The sequence below is a fragment of the Homarus americanus genome, unplaced genomic scaffold, assembly GCF_018991925.1.
Source record: "Homarus americanus isolate GMGI-L3 unplaced genomic scaffold, GMGI_Hamer_2.0 scaffold26351, whole genome shotgun sequence".
Classification (NCBI taxonomy): Eukaryota; Metazoa; Arthropoda; class Malacostraca; order Decapoda; family Nephropidae; genus Homarus; species Homarus americanus.
Genome location: NW_024724368.1, coordinates 3,200,361 through 3,224,664, shown reverse-complemented (window position 1 = coordinate 3,224,664; position 24,304 = coordinate 3,200,361). Strand labels below are relative to the sequence as shown.

General features: G+C 41.0%; 1 protein-coding gene across 3 annotated transcripts; it reads right to left on the bottom strand.

Moving 5' to 3' along the window:
- Nucleotides 1-706: 706 nt before the first annotated feature.
- LOC121864161 lies at nucleotides 707-23,892 on the bottom strand. 3 transcript variants are annotated; one of them, XM_042363142.1, is made up of 11 exons: nucleotides 23,846-23,873; nucleotides 23,402-23,493; nucleotides 22,956-23,092; nucleotides 17,903-17,991; nucleotides 17,567-17,634; nucleotides 16,281-16,364; nucleotides 15,567-15,731; nucleotides 13,405-15,246; nucleotides 9,442-9,639; nucleotides 8,916-9,044; nucleotides 707-3,585 (listed from the first exon to the last, which is right to left on the bottom strand). In XM_042363142.1, exons 5-11 carry the CDS (start codon nucleotides 17,571-17,573, stop codon nucleotides 3,476-3,478), a joined length of 2,535 nt encoding a protein of 844 aa, XP_042219076.1. In that variant the 5' UTR covers nucleotides 17,574-17,634; nucleotides 17,903-17,991; nucleotides 22,956-23,092; nucleotides 23,402-23,493; nucleotides 23,846-23,873; the 3' UTR covers nucleotides 707-3,475. The 3 variants fall into 3 exon arrangements, with proteins under 3 accessions (XP_042219076.1, XP_042219074.1, XP_042219075.1); XM_042363140.1 differs by lacking the exon at nucleotides 707-3,585 and adding an exon at nucleotides 6,774-8,597 and having other exon boundaries at nucleotides 23,846-23,892; XM_042363141.1 differs by lacking the exon at nucleotides 707-3,585 and adding an exon at nucleotides 7,263-8,597 and having other exon boundaries at nucleotides 14,479-15,246; nucleotides 23,846-23,881.
- Nucleotides 23,893-24,304: the final 412 nt, after the last annotated feature.

The following is a 24,304-nucleotide window of genomic DNA, read 5'->3' as shown; positions in this document are numbered from 1 at the left end:
TAAGGTTACAAATTTAATTTCAATGATTAACTTGATGTGGCCTTTGACACGTTATAATACTTTCACGTATCACAAAATGTCTCCACTGGTGCTGTCTGCCTCTTTCTGGATGCAATTACACTATCATTTTGGTGGTAATGCATGCGACTCTCTTTTGTTGTGTCCTGGGTTCAGTCCCCATCCAGGTCAGATGTGAGAATGGTGTTATGCAGTGTGACATTTCTAATATCACTTTTTTTGTGTACAGTACTACGGTTTCCTCCTGTACTAACACAAGTGAGGTTTGTAATAATGTAACAAAGATCAAACTAACTGACTGAACACACCAGCAAGCTTTTAAGTAGAGATAAATTAAAAATGGAAATTAAATCTTTTTGATTAGGGGAAGACTCAAGGACAGCACTTTGTGCCCTACATTTTGCATTGAATATGAATCCCAATCAGTTAATTTCTGTAATTCTTTATCTATGCTGTATCAAACTCGTAGAACATTAACAATGATTACTACTCAGCTTCTTCACATTATTCTAACTGTACAGTAAGCTCATATTCCAGTCCAAAATTTCATAACCATTTATCTCGTTTGTAGGACATGATATGAGAAGGCAGTCAGGCAATAATGTATAATGGAAAGACACCTGCACAGCACAATCATCATATATTGCTATTTCAAGCTTTTAAGTAATAGTTAACATAATACAAAATATGTGGTTCATAAAACCTTTTATTGGTGAACAAGTGCATTATACAACTGGAGGTGCAAAGGGGCATTATTCACAAAGGAATCACTTAATGGAATAAATATTTTTTTTGTACAACATGCAGTGGACAATAACATTTTTACAAATAAAAAATATCAAAAGATATTCTAACTAATTTTAAGTCCTGGGGCAGAGCTTTAGAAATTTGAATGAAACAAGGAAATAAACATATACAGTGTTCATTATATATTTTGAAGTGAAAAGAATAGTTCATTTAATAACACTCATACACTGTACTATAAAATTGTTAAGACAATCTGAAGTTGATCCAGTGTCCATACAAGAGCGCTGCATTAGAGACCAAATGGTTTATGTGAAGAATAACGACAGGAGTGTGAAGAGGTGAGACAATGTAAATAATATTTCAATAGTACAGTATAATAATTAAAATGTCAGCAAAAAATACAAATATATTTAACAGTGAGAAACACAAAAAATTTTGAACCACCCAGGACTTGAACCTAGAACTTCCATCAAGCCAACTCCACCTTGGCTTACTGTAGACTTGCATCTTCCTCACTGACCACAATACATTTGCTCCCTAGAACATTATCAGTGTCCTTGACAAATTACTGTACATTTAGGTTGTTTTACCCCACATCTCCATCAAATGCAGTAGTGAGAAAAAAATAATTTGAATGGCTACGGGCATAAACCTTAGACTCCTGCTACACCTAGGACCGTCGGTAGTGACTTACCATCAGCACCACACCCTACACTCCTGCCTCCTTCACAAGAGATGGCCTGAAACTGTGTGTGCCATATTTCCTGTAGCTCATGGAAGATGCAATAACTGACAATCAAAAGAAGGGATCCTACCCAATTGCTTACACACAATAAGTACTTAAATATGGCAAAACAATCTTTCTTTGGGAATTAAAATATTTTGTCATGAAGGAAAAAATACACAATATAAAATCATATAATACTGTTATATTAATTCAGGAAGGATACTTTTGAAATTCACATGGAAATGCATTGATGTAAAACCTGGGACTATAACTAATTAAAAAATAGAATACTTTCCAGTAAATTGAAATAGTTTTGGTTATTTTCTGTAACTACTGTACTGTAATCTAAAACAGCCTTAATTTATTTTTGTTTAAAATCAAATTGCTTCTAATGTCAAACCTAGAGCCATGGATAAAACATTAATGATGACAAATAGTTCATTATCATAAAATATTCTGATATAATGCGCTGTATATTTGGTATAAATATCTCAAAAACAAAAAATCTTGCTAAAAAAAATTGAGGTTATTCATAAGTTCCTAAAACACAATTCAATAAACATACATTATCAGTTCAATTGTACTCAATAATACAGTACAATTGGCTTTCTACAATACATTAAATATAATGCTATATTTTAATTTCTACGTTAAGTGACATACAGTTCTGTATCTTGAGCTAATAATACAGATGTGTTGGTGTAATGTTGGTTATGATGACATGTGATAGTTTGTTCAGTGTTGAGGAGTGAGTGTGCTCTTAAAACATCAAATAACAGAGTAGGTTGGTTGGGTTCTGTTCCTGAAAAAACTTTTGTAGAGCTAAGATTCATTCTTACAAAAATACTTCCTCAAAACATTTAAAAATTTATACAAAACTTGTTTTTAATGAAATTTTTGGTGTACACAAAGATTATAAGCCAATAATAAACATAAGTGAAATACAGTACAGTACACGAACCAATAAAATGATACATACAAAAATATCAATTTTACCAACAAATGAAAACTTGTGCTCAGGTGTATAACATATATTTTAGGGCACAGTTAATATATTCATGATTCAAAATAAAACATCCTTCTGAGTCACAAAATAGCGAGATATTCTATATGATAATTTATGAGTGAACATCAAGTTTGTGAATGACTATCAATCAACCTACACAATTATAGGACCCCATATGTGGGTCATTTTCAGTACTACTCTACAAATATATACATTAAAAGTTTACAGAAAGCAAAAATCTAGCATTATATTATATACAGTACAGTTTACCTACAGTTTTGAAAGAAAGGCCTGTGTGCTCAAATACAGTATATAAAATTTCAATAAAACAACATAGTTGTATAAATTTTAAAATGCATTTCTATTTAATGCCAAATGAGAAACATTTAAAGCTAGTCTTCCATTCTGTTATGAATAAGTAAAGCAACTTAACTCTAACATGACAATTATCAAAAGGAATCAGCTTACATCTCTGAGTAATGTATGAATCTTCAAAATTCTCTCTCGCTCTCTTATAGTTATATATATATTCTATTAAGATATTCTGACTAGCCAGAGTCTTCTTGGTCAGTGAAAGGTATATTGTTCTCCAAATGATGTTACTTTTGGTAACACTTGGTGTCTTCTGATCGATGGCCAAAACTCTGGTAAATACTGAAAACTAAAATTCATTGAGAGCCCAAAAAGCACTCTTAATGACATATTACATGTTTATTACTGGGCCACAGTCCATTAGAGGATGTACTCTCTAGATAAAGTTTTATACAGTACTGTACTGTACTGTATAAGTAAGTTAACAGGTTTCATTCACCGTGATCTTGTATCTTCATTCACAGATTACTATCTTTGAAGACGCCCAATACTTTTCCATAAAATTTGAGGAAAACTGCATATCTAGCATACTTCTAGAGAATACAAACACTTATGCACTGCTTAATATTAGAGAAAATTTATTGAAAAAAAAAATCAATGGCTACCTAAACAGTCCTGACTGTGGAAGCTATGAGGGCAGCAGTGATAGTAAAGATGAGAACAAGTGATGGGGTGAGTAGCGTCGCACTCCCTGAACCTCGATGACTGGGACGACCTGAAAGTAAAGGAAACCACAAGATAAGATTGATGTATTTATTCACTGATATTTGGCTTATCAAGTAAGGATTCTAATGTACCTATTAATTTTGATATTGACTTTACTTTTATATCATTTGGTTTACTGTAATAAAATAAATCATATCTGTTTAAAGTCAAATTTAAATAGTTGCGGAAAAAAGTCCTGCAAGTCTTCTGTCTGGGTTACATGATGTCTTGAACTCACAAGTACTGTACACATAAGTCTCAGGTTTCACAGATGGGAATCACCGATGAATAAAGCCTATCAAGGTCTGCTGGTTAAACTCTTGAAAAGGGACTTTATACGGTCCATGGGAAGACTTGCCTTGCACAGTGTATGACGACAGTCAAATAAATTGTCAAATGATAAAAGACCAGTTTCAAATATGATGCCAGGCCACTGTGTGATGGTCAGTTCTAAGCAGAAAGCATTGTGCATCAACTGTACACTTAAGATTTGTCAGGTCCATGTTAACAAGAACACGGAGTGAGAAATACAGAAGAAACTAAATGTACTGTACTAAAACATGGAACAACTAGCATGCACTGAAAAGATACTTATGGACAAAATAGCTACATAATAAATAGATCTCTCTGCACTATAGATAACCCCTCAGCCATGCTGACACATCATGTAAAAATTATACAGACTGGTAGGCCTACCCATATAAATATTGTAAAAGGGTACACCACTGGATGAAGTGGATTCAGAAATGTGGTTTCCAAACACAAATCATTTTCACTCACGAGAATTCAAGCAGACATAAGATTATGGATTGGGTATTACATCCCATTTTTGACTGAGGAAACCAAAGTAGTAATCTGCAAGACTTACCATCATCAAACATCCCATGGCAGAGCCTACCTTCACCAGAAGTTTGTATTGCTTAAGGAGAGTATTTGCTATCACTGCAGATACTTTGACGGAACTACTTGTAAATTAAAACACTTCCCACATGGATAGGGTGTCCTGGTACTGAACATTATAACCCACTGGGAAAGGAAATTCTGCTTTTGTGTGTGTGTTTGTGTGACGATACATCTTGCAGGTCACTCATCAAAAACTTGTGGTCCATATTTCCGGTAAGTTAACATCAAGAGAATCATCCAGCATGGCAGCCAACAGATGAAATGTGTAATAAGCATTTAAAATTCATAAAAGTGAAAACAGTTTCACGTAATGATAATGTATTACAAACACAAACTAATTCTATTAAGAGCACATTTGTAACTACAGTACAGTATGCCTTTAATACCTGGCTCACCAAGAGGTTGCCAGACCAGGGCAGGGAGGGTGACTAAGAATGGTTTCACAGTGGTGAGTGGGTCCTTTTGATACTCAGTTGTGCTGATGTGGGCGTCGGTATCTTTGCTGTCAACCTCTGTCGTGTTTGCCGATCCAGTTCTCTCTACCGTGGTATTATAGTGTGGTAGCCAGTTTCCAGAGCAATTTGAAAGTTGGACAAATTCAGTAATATTCCTGCTTTCAGTTTCTGACAAATCTCCACAATCTTGAGCTGTGTTTTGTCTCTCTGCTATGTGTGAGTCGTGTATCAGTGACTCTCCATCACCATAATTTATAGTCATGGTAGAGTGCTCATTAATCATGGACATTTCAGTGGATGTGACATTTTCATGTAAATCTAAACGGTAACTTCTAAAACCATTTCTGCTATTGCCAACTGTTTCATGTGTCAACTCTTCAACACCCAGTTCAGTGTTGTCATCATGAATATTATTTCCATGTGTGTTATTAATGTATTCAATACTAAGAAAGTCAGCAACATGGTCAGCATGGTGATGGCTTTTGTCAGCACCAGGAACATGGTCAATGTTGTCAGCACCAGTAACATGGTCAGCATGGTGATGGCTGTTGTCAGCACCAGTAACATGGTCAGCATGGTGATGGTTGTTGTCAGCACCAGTAACATGGTCAGCATGGTGATGGCTTTTGTCAGCACCAGGAACATGGTCAATGTTGTCAGCACCAGTAACATGGTCAGCATGGTGATGGCTGTTGTCAGCACCAGTAACATGGTCAGCATGGTGATGGTTGTTGTCAGCACCAGTAACATGGTCAGCATGGTGATGAATGTTGTCAGCACCAGTAACATGGTCAGCATGGTGATGAATGTTGTCAGCACCAGTAACATGGTCAGTGTTGTCAGCACCAGTAACATGGTCAATGTTGTCAGCACCAGTAACATGGTCAATGTTGTCAGCACCAGTAACATGGTCAGCATGGTGAAGGCTGTTGTCAGCACCAGTAACATGGTCAGCATGGTGATGGCTGTTGTCAGCACCAGTAACATAGTCAGCATGGTGATGGCTGTTGCCAGCACCAGTGGTCAGTGCTGTCAGCACCAGTAACATGGTCAGTGTTGTCAGCACCAGTAACATGGTCAGTGTTGTCAGCACCAGTAACATGGTGTTGTCAGCACCAGTAACATGGGTCAGTGTTGTCAGCACCAGTAACATGGTCAGTGTTGTCAGCACCAGCAAGTCAATGTTGTCAGCACCAGTAACATGGTCAATGTTGTCAGCACCAGTTACATGGTCAGTGTTGTCAGCACCAGTTACATGGTCAGTGTTGTCAGCACCAGTAACATGGTCAATGTTGTCAGCACCAGCAACATGGTCAATTGTCAGCACCAGTAACATGGTCAATGCTGTCAGCACCAGTTACATGGTCAATGTTGTCAGCACCAGTTACATGGTCAGTGTTGTCAGCACCAGTAACATGGTCAATGTTGTCAGCACTAGTTACATGGTCAGTGTTGTCAGCACCAGTAACATGGTCAGCATTATGGTGATGCATGTTGTCAGCACCAGTTACATAGTCAGCATCATGGTGATGGCTGTTGTCAGCACCAGTAACACGGTCAATATTGTCAGCACCAGTAACATGGTCAATGTTGTCAGCACCAGTAACATGGTCAATGTTGTCAGCACCAGTTACATGGTCAATGTTGTCAGCACCAGTAACATGGTCAGCAGCACCAGTAACATGGTCAGCATTATGGTGATGCATGTTGTCAGCACCAGTTACATAGTCAGCATCATGGTGATGGCTGTTGTCAGCACCAGTAACACGGTCAATATTGTCAGCACCAGTAACATGGTCAATGTTGTCAGCACCAGTAATGTTGTCAGCACCAGTTACATGGTCAGTGTTGTCAGCACCCGTAACATGGACAATGTTGTCAGCACCAGTTACATGGTCAGTGTTGTCAGCACCAGTAACATGGTCAGTGTTGTCAGCACCAGTAACATGGTCAATGTTGTCAGCACCAGTTACATGGTCAGTGTTGTCAGCACCAGTAACATGGTCAATGTTGTCAGCACCAGTAACATGGTCAGCATCATGGTGATGGCTGTTGTCAGAACCAGTAACATGGCCAGCATCATAGTGATGACTGCTTGTCAGCACCAGTAACATGGTCAGCATCATAGTGATGGCTGTCGTCAGCACCAGTAACATGGTCAATGTTGTCAGAACCAGTAACATGGCCAGCATCATAATGATGACTGTTGTCAGCACCAGTAACATGGTCAGCATCAGTGATGGCTGTTGTCAGCACCAGTAACATGGTCAGCATCATGGTTATGCGCTATTGTCAGCACCAGTAACATGGTCAGCATCATAGTGATGGCTGTCGTCGCACCAGTAACATGGTCAATGTTGTCAGAACCAGTAACATGGCCAGCATCATAATGATGACTGTTGTCAGCACCAGTAACATGGTCAGCATCAATGGTGATGGCTGTTGTCAGCACCAGTAACATGGTCAGTATCATAGTGATGGCTGTTGTCAGCACCAGTAACATGGTCAGCATCATGGTGATGGCTGTTGTCAGCACCAGTAACATGGTCAGTATCATAGTGATGGCTGTTGTCAGCACCAGTAACATGGTCAGCATCATGGTGATGGCTGTTGTCAGCACCAGTAACATGGTCAGCATCATGGTGATGGCTGTTGTCAGCACCAGTAACATGGTCAGCATCATGGTGATGGCTGTTGTCAGCACCAGTAACATGGTCAGCATCATGGTGATGGCTGTTGTCAGCACCAGTAACATGGTCAGTATCACGGCGGTGTATGTTGTCTGTTGTGGTAATGTCTCCCCCAGTATTATACAGGGTTCCAGCCTCACTTGTATAATCACCACCACTCTCGTCTACACTACTGGTATGGGCAGGAACAATATGCGGAGCTTCTATGGAAATGCCAGGCTGTATATTATCAGTATACAGTGGGGTAGCACGAGCATCTGAAGACATATGCTCATGATTATCTGTGTCTTTGTGCTTTAGTGTAAAAGCAGTATCCATCCAAGAATCATGTAGAGGCATAGCATCAGCAGAGCAGTTTTTGCAGTCACTCTGGTCATCTGCATCATCATGTGTGTTCTGTAGTGCCTCAGTCAAGCCAACTTTGTTTATCAGTTTAGCACCAGTTGTATTATACCGATTTATCACAGCCTGAGGTTGCTGTGTAACAAGTTTTATCAATTGTGATTTATTACCTTCTAAAGCTTTTACAAACTTTGACATTGTATTTTCATCATTATCTTCAACGTGATCATTTACTCTGTATCCCAACGTGTCAGGATCAGACATAATTTCTTGATCATAAGCATTTCTTTTCAAACGCTGGGAAGCAAAGTCACTATTCTTTACTTTAATGTCAAACTTATTTCTTGGAAAAGAATGATGCAACTGCTTGTTATACCAAAAAAGATTTCCTCTTGTCCTCTCCTTCACTGTACTGATACTGTTAAATAAATTTTTCATCGGGTGATTTTTCCGAAGGGTATTAGTATTCCTATAAAACTTCCTTTCCTCGTTGCTGTTCCACCAACGTTTGTAGGGATATCTGCCTTTCCCCCTCATTCTTTGTGGCAAGATGGAGACAGTGTCCAGTGTGGGGTGGTGGTGGGTTGTACAAACATCACCTACCTTACAGCTCACTAAAGCCTGGCCAGCTTCTAATTTTACAGCAGCATGTAAAGAAAGATAATAACCTTAGCATGCACTAAATATCCCCAACTTAAAGCTTATCAGATAAAAGGAAGAACTATACCAAATATCTAATCAGATTATTCATTTGTTAGCAGCCTACAGTACTTATAATTAAAACAGCAAATGAGCATTAAAATAGTTAATAAATGGAAACCTTCTATTACTATTATATATAACTTGCTTCACCAATTATCCCACTACTGCAAGATTCTACACATAATTAAGAAAAAAATTAAAATAACATCAACTTTTGGGAGTGATGGATGGACTCTTTAAAAACAAACCTGTGATAGGCTTCCAGGATCGGGTGGTACGAAGCCATGGAGGTTTGGTAACTGGCGCTCGACTGCTGCTGCTGCTTCTCTGTGAGCTAGGACTGGCCTGTGATGGTGTCGAGTCTACCGTGCATGACTCTGAGGTGGAAGAGTAGACAATTATAGATATCGATTCAGTCAAATTAATACAACAGTTTACATTGGTTCAGCAACTACTCATTGATTTAACCAAGGATCCAGGAGAGAAAACTCAAGTAATTAAATCATTCTTATTCCATAGTTTAACGTTTTATTTTTCAGTTACACGAATCCAGAAACAGCAAAACTAATCTCAACAAAACTTATTATTCAACTTAGACCATAATGTATACACTTACATGCCATTTTCCCAGATATACGATTGACAACCTAACCTAACCTAACCTATTCATCTACTTAAAATGGCAAAAATCATGAACAGACGACCGCTCTGCTGGGAATCGTCTGGGCGGGATGACACCTGAACATATACTGCCTCCTGATTAACTGATCTCACCTTTCCTGTGAAGCTTCATGCCGAGCACTTCAGGACGGATGCCCCTGGAGCAATGACTGCCAGCCTCCTTGATGAACACCACACCCTGGGGCTTGATGACGCCTACGAAGCACTCATAGATGCGAATATCCCGGCGGTAGGTAAGGGCGTACAACCTCCCCTCCTCCTCCCACTGGCCAAGGCACTGGTACTCCCGCTCTGCCACACAAAAACATATTAACACTGAATCCAACACACTACACAATACTATCTTAAAACGACATATACTTAGCACTAATCTTAAGAGTAAGATACCAGAGCATTATTCCTACTATCTTATATTTTAATACTTTATAAATTCATGTAAACACCAACTATGACCAGAATATTTCTTTTGCCTCAGGACAATCATACACACAAACTTATTTTCACTTATACAAGTACGTATTTATACACAGACCTAAAAAAATATATATAACCCACCAGAAAAATCTACGAACACCATACGAATTTTTTACGTAAAATTTAAAAATAAAACAAATAAGAAAATATCCCAAATCCTTAAATATTTTGGACCTCTTCATTATACAATACTATAAATTAATAGTATCATTAATAACATTTTCTGGCGTAATTAAGTTCGGTTATGTAATGATAGTAAATGACATCATAAATGAACCAATAAAATGAACAGTTGATTGTATATGGTAGAAACGTCAGTTGTATTGTATGACTTAATCTAATGGCTATCTCTAGTGTGTGTGTGTGTGTGATGTTAAGCTAGAGGGTAAAACGTGGGAATGAATTAATAGTAGAAAAGACGAGTGGACTATTGCAGGCATCATGACGGACAAGGACCAATCACCACACATTAATCCTCCCTCCCCCCCTCCCTGACGTAATGACGGACAATAACCAATCACCACACATTAATCCCCCCTCCCCTCCTTGACGTAATGACGGACAAGGACCAATGACCACACATTAATCCCTTCTCCCCTCCCTCCCTGTGGCCACATCTGGGTGGATCAAGTGACTAGCACGGCGCCCTCACCAAGGCTTCCTCGACACCAGGTAGGGGAAGCCCGGATTAAAGACCTTGAAATAATAAGCTCACCTTTATTGACGGCCCAGATTGAACATTTGCAGAGAGAGTAAATAGAACATAAAAGTTATCATTGTCTAACTTTAACTATCAACACCTAACCTAACCAACGTAACGATAATACAAAAAGAGATTATCATAAGTGAGAAATAACAACAAACAAAAAAGATAACTCAGTAAAGAACACCAAACAAGAACACTGTTACCCCGAGCGAACCATTGGCTTATTATTAGTGACAGTGTTTACATCTGGTACGGACTAACCTTTAAGAAATAATAATAATAATAATGAGGCGAGAGACAATATGGCTTAGAGAAACCCCAAGAAGCCAAGACGAAATATAACCCACATAACCCATGAAGCCCACTGCCCATGCCTTCCTTGTATCACACCGCCCACCCCGCCCACACTTTTCCTTCTACCACCCCACCCACATCACACAAAAGTTCCTTATGTGAGAGAGAGGGAGAGAGAGGTAGGTAGGTGGGTGGGTGGGTGGGTGGGCGGGATGGGTGGCAAAGGCACTGTGGGTGGTTAAGTTAAGAACGACTACCATAAAAACGATCTCAGAGTGAACACATACCCATACATTTACACATACAGTAATTCAGAAGCTAACATAACCTGCAGACCACAAGAGCATCCACTCAGATAACTAGCAAGGTGTTAAATATGGATGAAAAATGTGAAATCAAGGTTATATGTAGTGTGAATCATTTTAATTTATATATTTGAAGAGTAGTTTCTACCCAGAAGAGCAACCTACCACTATGATCTTATAAATGTACCACGACACACACACACACACACACACGAGAGACTACAGGCAAAACTGCAATATGCTACAAAAACACATTACAGAGGTGCTTTAAAATATTACCTCCCTCTATCATCTATGAAAATTAAGGATACCATCTTCACATTGCACATATACAAACTACTGTCGGGATTTATAAAATATGTAGTTTCTTAGGATTAATCACCACTATCAGGACTCAGGTGGAGAATAAAAAAATAAAGATACCAAACACAGAGGAAATGGGTGTGGACAATACCCTTCTAGCCCTCTGGTGGCTGAAGGAATAAACTATGACCTGAGTACCAAAACAAGAGTGCAGGAAGATACAACTTACTCACACGTACCTTCCAGAGATGATTGAGGGCACACCTGAGTCTTAATACTGACGACCTCAAATGTATGTTTTACTCTCTTAAGTAAACGAAACTCTCAAGTATTGTCGAATCGTCTGGGTTAATCACAGTTGTCATAGGATGTTCAGGCAAAATGCAATCAATCATGCATACACGTAACAATTGAGCCAGGAACAAAAAGCAAGAGAAAACACCACAAAAACGACAAAACACCGACATCATTAACTTAAATATACAAAAATATTACATGAGTTAAGGTTCAGCAGCCTCAAAATATTAGTGCTAAACATATTTTCCTTCGTGCAGTTTTAATAGGCCTCGTGTCACCTTCATCCATTCTTATCTACTCGGTGCTCAACTCCTCTTCAATATCTGGCTCACGTCTCCTGCCCAATAACCAGTGAACATGACATCATATCAATATACAGTACATCCCAATAGGAGATGTTTGAACGTGATGTAGCAACGTGGTGTAGCAGTGGGGGTATAGCAGTAGCAGTGGGGTGTAGCAGGAGTGTGGTATAGCAGGAGTGTGGTATAGCAGGAGTGTGGTATAGCAGTAGCAGTTGTGACTGAGCGAGACACTGGTGCTGAAATGGCGTTAGGGAGGAAATCAAAGCAGTGAGTGGTACTGTGGATGTGTATAACGTAAACACATAGATCAGACTGTTACCTTAATCACGATATTTAGTTGGTGCTATGAGACAGATACTGAGTGTGAAGGTGATGGTAGTTGTGTGTGGTGGGATGCAGGTGAGGGCACAGTTGAGGATAAAGTCTGTGAGAATTTACGAATACTTCAGTTAGACTTTCCATCACAGGTCCTCCCATTTACCCTCACACCAAATTATTACTGTTAATCATGGGTCTTCCCAAGTAAGCAAACGATTATTCAAGGATACTAAGTGTTTATTTACTGGGCTTTTTTTTTATGAATTCATTTCACTACATATATATATTACCTAACCTTCCTCTCAGAATCTGTAAGTGAACTAATGAAGATGATTTGAATGTCACAGGTACAAAATTAATTATATTTTGTAGATGTTCAGTAGCCTTGTTTCCCTGTACTCTCTCTCTCTCTCTCTCTCTCTCTCTCTCTCTCTCTTGGAAGACTTGATGATTTGAGATAAGGAGTAACAGAGGAATTATTTTGCTCTCTATATTGGCATCCATTATGACAAAATATCCCATCCACGCTTCACATTACTCTGTCGCTCTCAGGATTCAGGACGACAGCAATAATGCCTTGATTGTTTGGGTGTTCCTTTTAAATCTTAAGTTAGTAGCTGGTGGTCTGAGGAAGTAAGATCCAAAGCAATAAGCTCTGTTAATGTCCTCATAAGCTGTGTTGGATCAAGGAGTAAGCTGTTAAGTTGTAAATCAATTGGCCCAAATATGAAGGAGTGACTATCAATTGGTAACTATTTGCAAGAAGAGAAGAAGGAAAATGTAGGAAAAACAATATCTCCCAGTTAGGATAGACTTAACTATCTCTCTCCCTAAAAATACGTGTACAGTATGTTATATATAATGCTGCATCTTTTAACTCTGTGAATAACAAGTACATGGGAGGCTACAGGAACACTATACAGTACTATGCTGGCGGGGAAGGTGGTGCTGAGGCTGCTGGGTAAGGTAAGTGGAATGTGCATGAGGAAAAGGATGGTGCAGTGCTGTGAAGAACCTCGACTAACGCCGCCATACGCCCTGGGACTCACTGTACCTGCAGGGAGAATGGGGGCCGTAACCCTCCTGGAATGGGCAGGGATGCCTCTCGCTGGTGCAGCAGCTGTTGACCCACTACCTGGTACGCGGCCAGGCTCACCGATACTTGACTGATATCCAAGCTTTCCTGGGCGATTAACATGTGCAGGGACAGTGTCAATAGTTTCTGAGATCCAGTGAGATCCAGCGTCACGCCCTGGAGACTTTCCGGCCCCTCTGTCTCTATATAAGGGGATGTCATCAACTTCACTGCCTGATGGTGTTCTGTCTTGGTTTCTTCGCCAAGTGGAGTCCTCTGTTGTCCTATAAAAGTCTCTGTTTACAGAACTATGCTGGTCAGGATCTACTGGATGGAAGTTTAAAGTGTCACGTGGTCTGTCAATAGGTCTGTCCACAAAGACTGGAGGTTCTTTGGTGGACGATGTGTATGAGTGTTCATCTGAAAGTCTTTTACTGTCAGGATTTGACCCTGAGTCCCAAGGTGACTGATTTCTGTCTGTCTGTGTACTAGATGACCAGAAGCCTCTGCCTCCAGGTTGCCTGTTTGTTGTCCTGTTGAACTTACGGTGACTAAAACTACTGTCTCTTACCTGTTGCTCGTCGTCAGTATCAGGGCGCCCACTGATGGGCTGTCTATTGTTTGTGCGATCAGATTCATCCCGAGAAGAGAATACAGGGGAGGAAGAAGTAGAGAAAGATGGACCAAGAGAAGGTTTCCAACCGGAAGGGAAGGAGGTAGTAACATCTCTGGGTCCACCCAAATCTGAAAGTGCAGAACTACGAGTGAAGGAGCGGTTGCCGTCCTGACGACCGTCACTACCAGGCCAAGATGCCACAGATGAGGGAACTTCCCCACTTCCAGAACCTCCACCAACGTGCACGTCCCGACTGTCTGTCATGCTCTGTCCAGACTCCTCTGAGGGTTCCCATCCCACCCCCCTGTCAGGTAAGTCAGGCTTAGCGTTTACACTTGCAGATACATTATCTTGAGGCCCTGCAGTGAACCAGTAGCCAGGAGGATGTTTGAGTCTGTTGTCCCAGGCATACTCACTCTCGTCTTTGCTCTGCATACCTTGCTTGATGGGTTGTTGACTGTGAATACTTTGCTCCAGTGGTTGACGACCAGTACCAACATCTGGAGAGTAGTTGTACGATGGGTTGTGGGGTGCTGGTGGTGTTGGGTGGCGGTTGTCTCCTACGGGGTTTCGTGGTTCACTGACATGAGGTTGATGAGTGGAAGCAGAGAGAAAACCTGGAGGTGCCCCAGGAACCCAAGTGGCACGGCCTGGTACTCCCGATCCTGCCACCTCTGAGTTGTCACTGGTTGGGGAAGGATCCCTCGGAGGTTGAGGGGGCGCTACTGACAGCTCAGGAGCAGCATTCTCCGGCGGGTACTGTGGTCTACTCGGGTTACTTGGCCAAAAGTCAACAGGGTTGTAGCCACCTCGACGGGGTGGTTCTGGCTGGCTGCGAAACTCCGAATATGGATCGGGTTGGAATCTATCGTAATTCCTTTCTGAGGTAGACTCAGAATGGGCAGGTGGTGGCCGGGGGAGAGGCAAGTGTGTCCATGGTGAGCGTTGTGAGGATGGAGACCTTGTTGTTGTGGTAGTGGTAGTTGTCGATGTGGTTGTAGATGTTGTGGTATCAGGGGTGGTTCCCCAGAGCCAGGATATGGTAGTGGTCCGAGCGTTGGCCACACGGAACTGGCCACCATTTACTTGCCTTCGTCCACGGCCGCCCTCATCATCAGCGATAGTGAGAACAGCACCTGTGCTCACCTTCTGCTCGGGCGGCAGCCAGGGTCCCGCCTCACTCGTGGGGCCTGGCAGGTCTTCGTCTGTAAAGTAAGGAACTTGTTCCCCGCACAACATACACTAACCTGTCTCTCTCTTACAGATTTAATTTCTACTTAGCTACTTGTCAAAGAAGTTGTTAGTGGTAAATAATATAATACTCAACCTAGCTTAATGTTCATTACTCACACATTAGTAAAGTTAAACAATTTACAGGTTATAGCAAAGCAGGTACTGTATTAGTAGCATTAAAAAGGATAAAACGTTAGTGAAGCTAATGCAACGTAAGTTAAGTTTAGCTCAGGGAAGTACACAAGGAACCTGAGGTAACCACTGCATAGGCACCACCAGCTCAGTTACTCACGCTCATACACGTTGGAGGTGTTTCTGCAATCACCGACGGTGTAGTACATGAGTTGTGGAGTCTCACAGTCAGAGTACAGCTGAGCACAGTAACCAGGGGCGTCAGGAAGCTCCCCGGCATAGTTTCCCACGATGGGACACGTCGTGGGTTCCTCCAACAGTGACTCTGAAGGATAAACGACGGTTCGAGACAGTAAAGAATAAGATCACATAACAGAATGATGTCCTTCAGCATAAAGTTACCTTCACTGTCAACTACAAAGTTTGATTAAATTTAGGTTACATTAGTTACAAGTTTAGGAATAAGATCGGTTAGAAATAGTTACACTGGAGCGTCTATTTTGGAAGAGGAATACTGGGAGGATCAACCATAAAGGAGAAGGACCAATCTGCTTAAGTCTTCCCTACACATACACCCGTTTTCTACCTTACAGTGTCCAGGCCCGCTATGTCTAAACTAAAGAATTACAGTCACCACAACACATCCTTACCGGGGCTTCACCATTGCTACTTGACGTGTTGCAGCTGAGTTAGTTATACATGTGCTACAGCTAAATAATTTAACATAAGGTTGTAATGAATTGACTTATTAGATTTTATAATTAATTGATATGATTAAGTGTTATCAAGTAAATGGAAGAGAAGAGAGAGAGAGTAACCTAACCCAAGGCACCAAGAGGGTAGGAGTGAGTGAGTGAGTGAGGGTCGCACGTACTGCCTTGTGTGATCCAAGATGTCATGTCGCCGAACTTGCCAACATCACACAGCGAAACGTCGAAGTTTTCCCTCGGGTAAAGACCTGCAAGTGATGTCAGAACGGCATTAACCTAACCTAACCTCACATCTATGTATAATCACCACAGTAACTCGAAATCTTTTAAAAATCAGATGTAGAAATTTTTGACATCTTTTTTTTTTACAATAATTGAAGAAGACCATTGCTTGCATCAACTCTTATTTGATAACAGTTTAAGAGTTACCTGTTTATCAATTACCGTAATCAAGAGTGATGTTAACAAAGACCCAACATCACAAGATAATATTAATGGTCGTTGTGGTATAAGCAAAGATATTTTTTAACATACATTACTTAGATATCTATTTAGGTTTTGCAAGAACATTTATCTTCACTGGGTGACTATAGTGTGTGTCCAGATAATCCCCAGGTGTATGTAGGTGTGTCCAGATAATCCCCAGGTGTATGTAGGTGTGTCCAGATAATCCCCAGGTGTATGTAGGTGTGTCCAGATAATCCCCAGGTGTATGTAGGTGTGTCCAGATAATCCCCAGGTGTATGTAGGGTGTCCAGATAATCCCCCAGGTGTATGTAGGTGTGTCCAGATCCCCAGGTGTATGTAGGTGGTGTCCAGATAATCCCAGGTGTATGTAGGTGTGTCCAGATAATCCCCAGGTGTATGTAGGTGTGTCCAGATAATCCCCAGGTGTATGTAGGTGTGTCCAGATAATCCCCAGGTGTATGTAGGTGTGTCCAGATAATCCCCAGGTGTATGTAGGTGTGTCCAGATAATCCCCAGGTGTATGTAGGTGTGTCCAGATAGGTCCAGATAATCCCCAGGTGTATGTAGGTGTGTCCAGATAATCCCCAGGTGTATGTAGGTGTGTCCAGATAATCCCAGGTGTATGTAGGGTTATAACCAGTGTAGTGTGTTCGATAATCCCCAGGTGTATGTAGGTGTGTCCAGATAATCCCCAGGTGTATGTAGGTGTGTCAGATAATCACCAGGTGTATGTAGGTGTCAGATAATCCCCAGGTGTATGTAGGTGTGTCAGATAATCCCCAGGTGTATGGAGGTGTGTCAGATAATCCCGTGTGTAGGTGTCAGATAATCCCCAGGTGTATGTAGGTGTGTCCAGATAATCCCCAGGTGTATGTAGGTGTCAGATAATCCCCAGGTGTATGTAGGTGTGTCCAGATAGTCCCCAGGTGTAGGTAGGTGTACGTAGGTGTGTCCAGGTGTAACAACATATGACAACACTCACCCAACATAAATTCTAATACATTGGCACTGCGTCGCTTCAGCCACAGGCAGTTGTAGTTCCAGTCACCGCTGAGGGAGAAAAACCCGAGTCTACTAAGTTTGTTTCCTCTAGTCTAAGGTAATTTTCCCCTAGTTTAAGGTAGCTTTCCCTAGTCTCAAGTAATTAAACTAATTTTGAAAGCTATTATAGTATATTTTTCCCTAGTCTAAGATAAATTTTTCCCTAGTCTAAGATAATTATACTAATATTGAAAACTACATTTCTTCCCGAGACTAAGGTAATTATACACTATTTAGAGCATCAATCACCACAACATCTCAGGCATACAGTACTGACCAGTGGGTGCGGGCGTATACAATGAACCTCTCCCCGTCCAGCAAGTCCTTCACGCAGCTGGCACTGTAGGTTTTGTGGTTCCGGTAGTCCTGTGTGGGGGAGAGACTACACTTATTGGCTACATCTGACACACTTATTGGTTACATCTGACACACTTATTGGCTAACACCTGACACACTTATTGGCTACATCTGACACACTTATTGGTTACATCTGACACACTTATTGGCTACATCTGACACACTTATTGGTTACATCTGACACACTTCTAATGATACATCTGACACACTTATTGGCTACATCTGACATAACTTATTGGTTACATCTGACATAAACTTATTGGCTACATCTGACAAACTTATTGGTTACATCTGACACACTTATTGGCTACACCTGACACACTTGGTCATTACATCTGACACACTTATTGGTTACATCTGACACACTTATTGGCTACATCTGACAAATTTATTGGTTACATCTGACACTTATCATTACATCTGACACACTTATTGGTTCATCTGACACACACACACACACACACACACACACACACACACACACACACCATTCCCTCAGTATCTGGCCAGAGTTCACCTAACCTAACCTAACCAAGTCTAAAATCAATATAAGACAATATAAGCGGATGAGTGGTGTCTCAACATGAAGGAAGTAAGCAGCCAATTAGCGAGGTCATCACTGTGACCTAGATCAAGGGACATGCAAAGCTGGAGCCTTATAGAACCCAGCCTGTGATCTTGATTTGACATGACCATAGAAATACCCGACATACCTGCAGATAAAATCGACATGACTAAAAACCGACATCTAAATACCTGACATGACTAGAAACATACTAAAATACCTGACATGACTAGAAATACCTGACATGACTAGAAATACCTGACATGACTAGAAATACCTGACATGACTAGAACACCTGACATGACCATAGAAATACCCGACATGACTAGAAATACCTGACATGACCCTAGCAACACCTGACATTACCCTAGCAACACCTGACATGAATAAAAGACAACAAGTAATTTAAAACCATCTCAGAAGACGTCAACAATTTCATGACCTGATTACCACTTTGTTCAATTGCAGTTAATGGGTTGTTCACTGGTGCGATGCTTGGGTGAACAGTGGAACAGGTGGTCATATATGGCATCAACAACTACTAAAGTAAATTGCATATATTAAGGAATTATTTCGTTCATGACTTCACCTTTCAATAGTGATTCTACATCCTAGCATTACCAGTAGCTAAGATTCTCAAGCTATGGCAATTTCCCCACACGTCTACACTATTACCTTTACAACGTTAATAATAGTTGATAGTATATACAGTGAGTGGGGGTGGGGGGGAGAGTGTCTCAATAGCAATGGAAGTCAATATTGAATCACATCTGGTAGTAGAAAGATTTTAAGACTATGGTATAGGCCCGGCTAAACCAAGTGTGTCGTGGGGGCTCTTGATGCCAGCTACGACCACCACACATGTTGTCTCCTCCTGCTGCTGGTGGTGATGGTGTACTGGCTCACCGAACACCAAGCGCCTTATTAATATCCATACACAACACATCCTCCGGTATACATTAATCCACGTATGGTTACACGGTTTTAAGTAGTGAGTAAAATATTGTTTGGTTAGATTTTCTCATTCACATAAAACCAGGTTGTGATGTGGTGTGATTGTCCTTAGGGATGAGGTGTTGATTGATGCTGTTTCGCAATGTTTTCCCGCTGAGTGTAACCTATTTTTAATTAAGCGATTGTACCAGTAATTTTCCTTCTTATATGCGTAACGTATTTTGTGAGTTGACTTCTTTCTATTCACTTTCTTCTCTATATCCCCTTCTCTCTCTCTCTCATGGGTTTCTAACTAACCCACACACACCTGAGTACGATGTGGTTGTTGCGTCATGGTTGTTGGGTTATGGTAGGCAGTCAACCATAAAACCCAGTCCTTACCTATAAACTAAACACACACACACACACACACACACACACACACACAACACCTGAAATACTAATTGGCAAGTACGAGTATAATGAATGTAGAAATACCACCCAAGGTTTACATTAGGCTACCATCCCATTAACCTAACCTAACCAAACCCAACCTAAACCTAACCTAACCTAAACCAACTAAACCCAACCATCCACTCGCTCTTACCTCATGTATTACGCTTATCAATTCTCGACAATCATTCAAGTAAAATCACGCAATTCATATATCATCATCGTTAATCAAATACTCATTCTAGTTAATAATAAAAATACAATGAACCCCTTTACTCCCCACCCCTTCCCCTTACGTCATTCTTGGTAAGTACAGGTAGGGGAGACTCAGCCGGTGTTTCAACTGTCCATTTGTCTGTCTGTTGTCTGTCTGTCTCTTCCATGACCCTGACTACCACTATTCATGCTCAGGAAATGACAGAGGCATTTTGTTTTTCCCTGGGGGGAGGAAGAGGGGGGGGGGAGGTAGGGGAAGAGGGGAGGGGGCGAGGTAGGGAAAGAGGGAGAGGAGGGAGTAGAAAGAGGGGAGGGGGGGAGGTAGGAAAGAGGGGAAGGAGAGAGGGAAAGAGGGGAGGAAGGAGGGAAAGAGGGGAGGGGGCGAGGTAGGGAAAGAAGGGAGGGGCGAGGTAGGGAAAGAGGGGGGGTGATGAATTAGTTCTGCCTTTCTGTCTCCTTTAATTGCCACAACTAATTTGATCTGTTAACTGGGATCACTTGAAGAATCTCCAACCCAGTTTATTTTATCCTAATGCTAACCTAAACTAATCTAACCTAACCTACCCCCAACAAATAGTGCTAGGGTGGTTAATCTTCAGGTGAAATAAGCTGGCTTGATAGAGATTCTTCAAGTGATCCCATAATAATAATAATAATAAATAATAATAATGAAAATAATAATAATAATAAATAATGATAATAATAAATAATAATAATAATAATAATAATAATAATAATAATAAATAATGATAATAATAATAATAATAATAATAATAATAAATAATAATAATAATAATAATAATAATAATAATAATAATAGTAATGGCATTTTCTCCCCTGCCTATACAGCTGCCGTACCTACTGTGTGTGTTCACCTCACCTTGGCCTGGCAGTGTATGGTTGCCCGGGTCTGATGCCTGACCTTCACGGCTAACCAGTGTCACGTCCGCCACCACTACCACCACCATCACTACCACCATCACCACCACTATCACCATCACCACCATCACCACCACTATCACCACCAAAGTTAATAACCCTGGAAGGTGTTTAGAATTAACTTCCATTTATACCTGATATTCGTCCCTTGGTTAAGAACTAACTGTACTGTGATGGCGTTAGACAAGTTGGTATATTTAATGCTGACATACGTGTGAAATGAGGACGTGTGTGCGTGTGTAAACCGTGAAATACAAGCACGCAGGATAGGTGTGTGTGTGTCAAAAATTAACAAAGATATTTAAACTCTGTAACCTGGTGTAGCTTGTGACATGGGCTAACTCTTCAAACTTTGGTTACCACACAACATACACACGACATTCTTTTTACAGACAGACAGACAGACACAACAAGTGATATTCTACAGACAAAATAATTTACGTATCAATGTTTTTAAATGGCTAAGTCAATTATTTCAACATAACAGACGGAACGTAATATAAATTTTTATCGAAACAAAACAAAACGACTGAATATAAATTAGTTGAAGAATCTTGGTATTAAAACTTCTAAAAAATAATTCTAAAATAAGCAAATGAAAGTAATAATAATAATAATGGAGGATAAAAAGACAATATATATATATGTATATAATGGGTGAATTCACTACATCATACGGTCGAGAGAATGAATTATACAATGTTGAAGGGGAGTTCCGCTGGGGGGCAGGAATTTTTTATATTGATGCCTATGAAAAAAAAATACGTTAAAATAATAATGATGATGATTAAAAAAACAAAAAATATATATATATAATAGATTTAATTAGACGCGTACATAACGAAACAAGAGATAAATTAATATTTTATCAGAATTACTAACATAACACTGAATTACATGAGGCTGACCTGTATTGTGACTCGGAAAAAGTATAGTCAGGTTATACAATGTTGCTTAAGAGGACTAGAAGCGTCAAACGTTCATACATTATCTGACGCACTACTGACAAACACACTTATCGCGGCAACCACTTGAATCAGTGCAAAAATGTGAATGAACGCCAAAATTTGAATCGACGCAAAAATGTGAATGAACGCAAAAATCGGAATGAACTAAAAAAATCTGAAAGAACGCTGAAATCTAATTCTTTTCTACACGTTCCTGGGCCTCACAACACAAAACCATCTAGCAGTTTTGGTTCGTGATCCTCAATGACAAGTGAAAGTCAAATGGTGTGAATATAACAACACAAACTTCACGCTCCATAGTCGCTGTTTTAGGTGCATACTTCCGCTGCCACCGACCTTTGACGAGCAGATATAAAAGAAAACAGTACAGTCGCACGCAAAACCTCTCCTGAACTATGAACCCCGAGATTCAAACTATAGTGAACCCGAAGTAACAGACAGATGCAATATTCTGTCCATAAATGGCTTCGGATTCGCGAGTCTGAATCTTCAAATCTTGTACTGTACACCTGATGATAACACCACTACCACACAACGCTTACTATTGTTGATACATCTTTTACACCCTTCGTCCTGCACTATTTTCATCGCAACAGTAATGAGGCTTGACCGGGGAGAGTACGGTGGGGAGTGGTGGTGGAGAGGTGCCACCCTCTTGGCCAGCCCGCCGCCCTCACCACAGTGCACTGACTCCCTACCTCCACCCACACCCTGAACACCTTTCTTCTGTGCAGTAATATTAAGAAATGATCAATTCAACACATACGTCGTCCATTTAGATAAAAGAACATTAATACAACTAGCCCTCGAGTTCTCTTACAGCTCAACACTTCCACATCCTTGCATAGTAACTAGTTCTAATAGTCAAGTAATTAAGGTAACGAAGAAAAAGAACTCACCTTAAAAACAATGGTGTCACCGGCGATAAAGGTGTGGTGCCAGTGGCCTGAGAGGGTCCCGGGGAAGGTGCAGGTGGAGGCGCTGACGTCGGGTGGCAGTGGCAGGACGGACCGACATCAACACGTAGTTCTCGTACCTGTGGTGATAACAGCGTCATACCTGCCCCCCCTGATACTGTTTATATTCCACCCCAGTGTCTGGTATGTGACCGAAGGAGGTTAATGGTGTGAGGTTAATGGTGTGAGGTTAATGGTGTGAGGTTAATGGTGTGAGGTTAATGGTGTGAGGTTAATGGTGTGAGGTTAATGGTGTGAGGTTAATGGTGTGAGGTTAATGGTGTGAGGTTAATGGTGGAGGTTAATGGTGTAAGGTTAATGGTGTGAGGTTAATGCCTTAAAAATATAAATCACTAGCATAATGATGAAGGGAATGAGAAGTGACTTACCCATCAGTAGGGGAGTTGAGGTTATTAGTGCAGGTGGAGTCCTCGCTGAAGGAGAGCAACACGCGCCCCGTCCCCGCCTCCTCCAGGAACATCTGTAACACCTGTTAATTAGTACTCCCAGGTGATAAATGTACCTCACCTGTGTATTCACCTGCTGTGTGATGCTTCTTGCTGCTGTCACGGTCTGCTTACTGAGACTGTCATCCCTCCTATCCTGCCTTCTGCATCAACACTTCCATCCTGCCTCCGCCATCCTCTCAACCACCTGTACTCCACCTCACGTCTCTTACACCTGCGCTTAAATCAAGAGTACATTCATCAACACTTGCTGTCCATCATACTTGGCACACACACACACACACACACACAAACACACACCCATATAAACACTCTACACACACTAAACATACACACACACACACACACATCAGCGTCAGTACTCACACCACACTTGTAGCGGGGAACAGCGACATCATCCTCCTTCACGCTAGAGTCCCACACGGCCAGGTAGTCCTTACGGTCTTCGCCAACCCACGACCCAAGGCACTGTAGTCCTCGAGCTGCAGGAGAACATGAACACGTTATATTCCTACAGGAAACGAGGAACATCTGAGGTAGAGAACACGACATGAAGGAGTTAGAGGAGATATTGTAGGATGTTCAGCAGAGGAGACAGGATAGGATGTTCAGCAGAGGAGACAGGATAGGATGTTCAGCAGAGGAGACAGGATAGGATGTTCAGCAGAGGAGACAGGATAGGATGTTCAGCAGAGGAGACACTTAATCAGACGCCCCAAGTCCCTTTGTTTTTATCCTGAGTCTATCCTAAATACATCTAGCCATCACTGGTTTACACTACCCCGCCACACTACACTACACCCAGGGGTACACTTACACCCTATA

What these genes read in the sequence shown, in the direction of transcription:
- LOC121864161 (XM_042363140.1), bottom strand. An exon ending in CACCTCCAACGTGTATGAGC is followed by an intron (nt 15,247 to 15,566) that starts GTGAGTAACTGA and finishes CTTACTTTACAG; the next exon opens with ACGAAGACCTGCCAGGCCCC. An exon ending in ATCCTGGAAGCCTATCACAG is followed by an intron (nt 8,598 to 8,915) that starts GTTTGTTTTTAA and finishes CTGTAAAATTAG; the next exon opens with AAGCTGGCCAGGCTTTAGTG.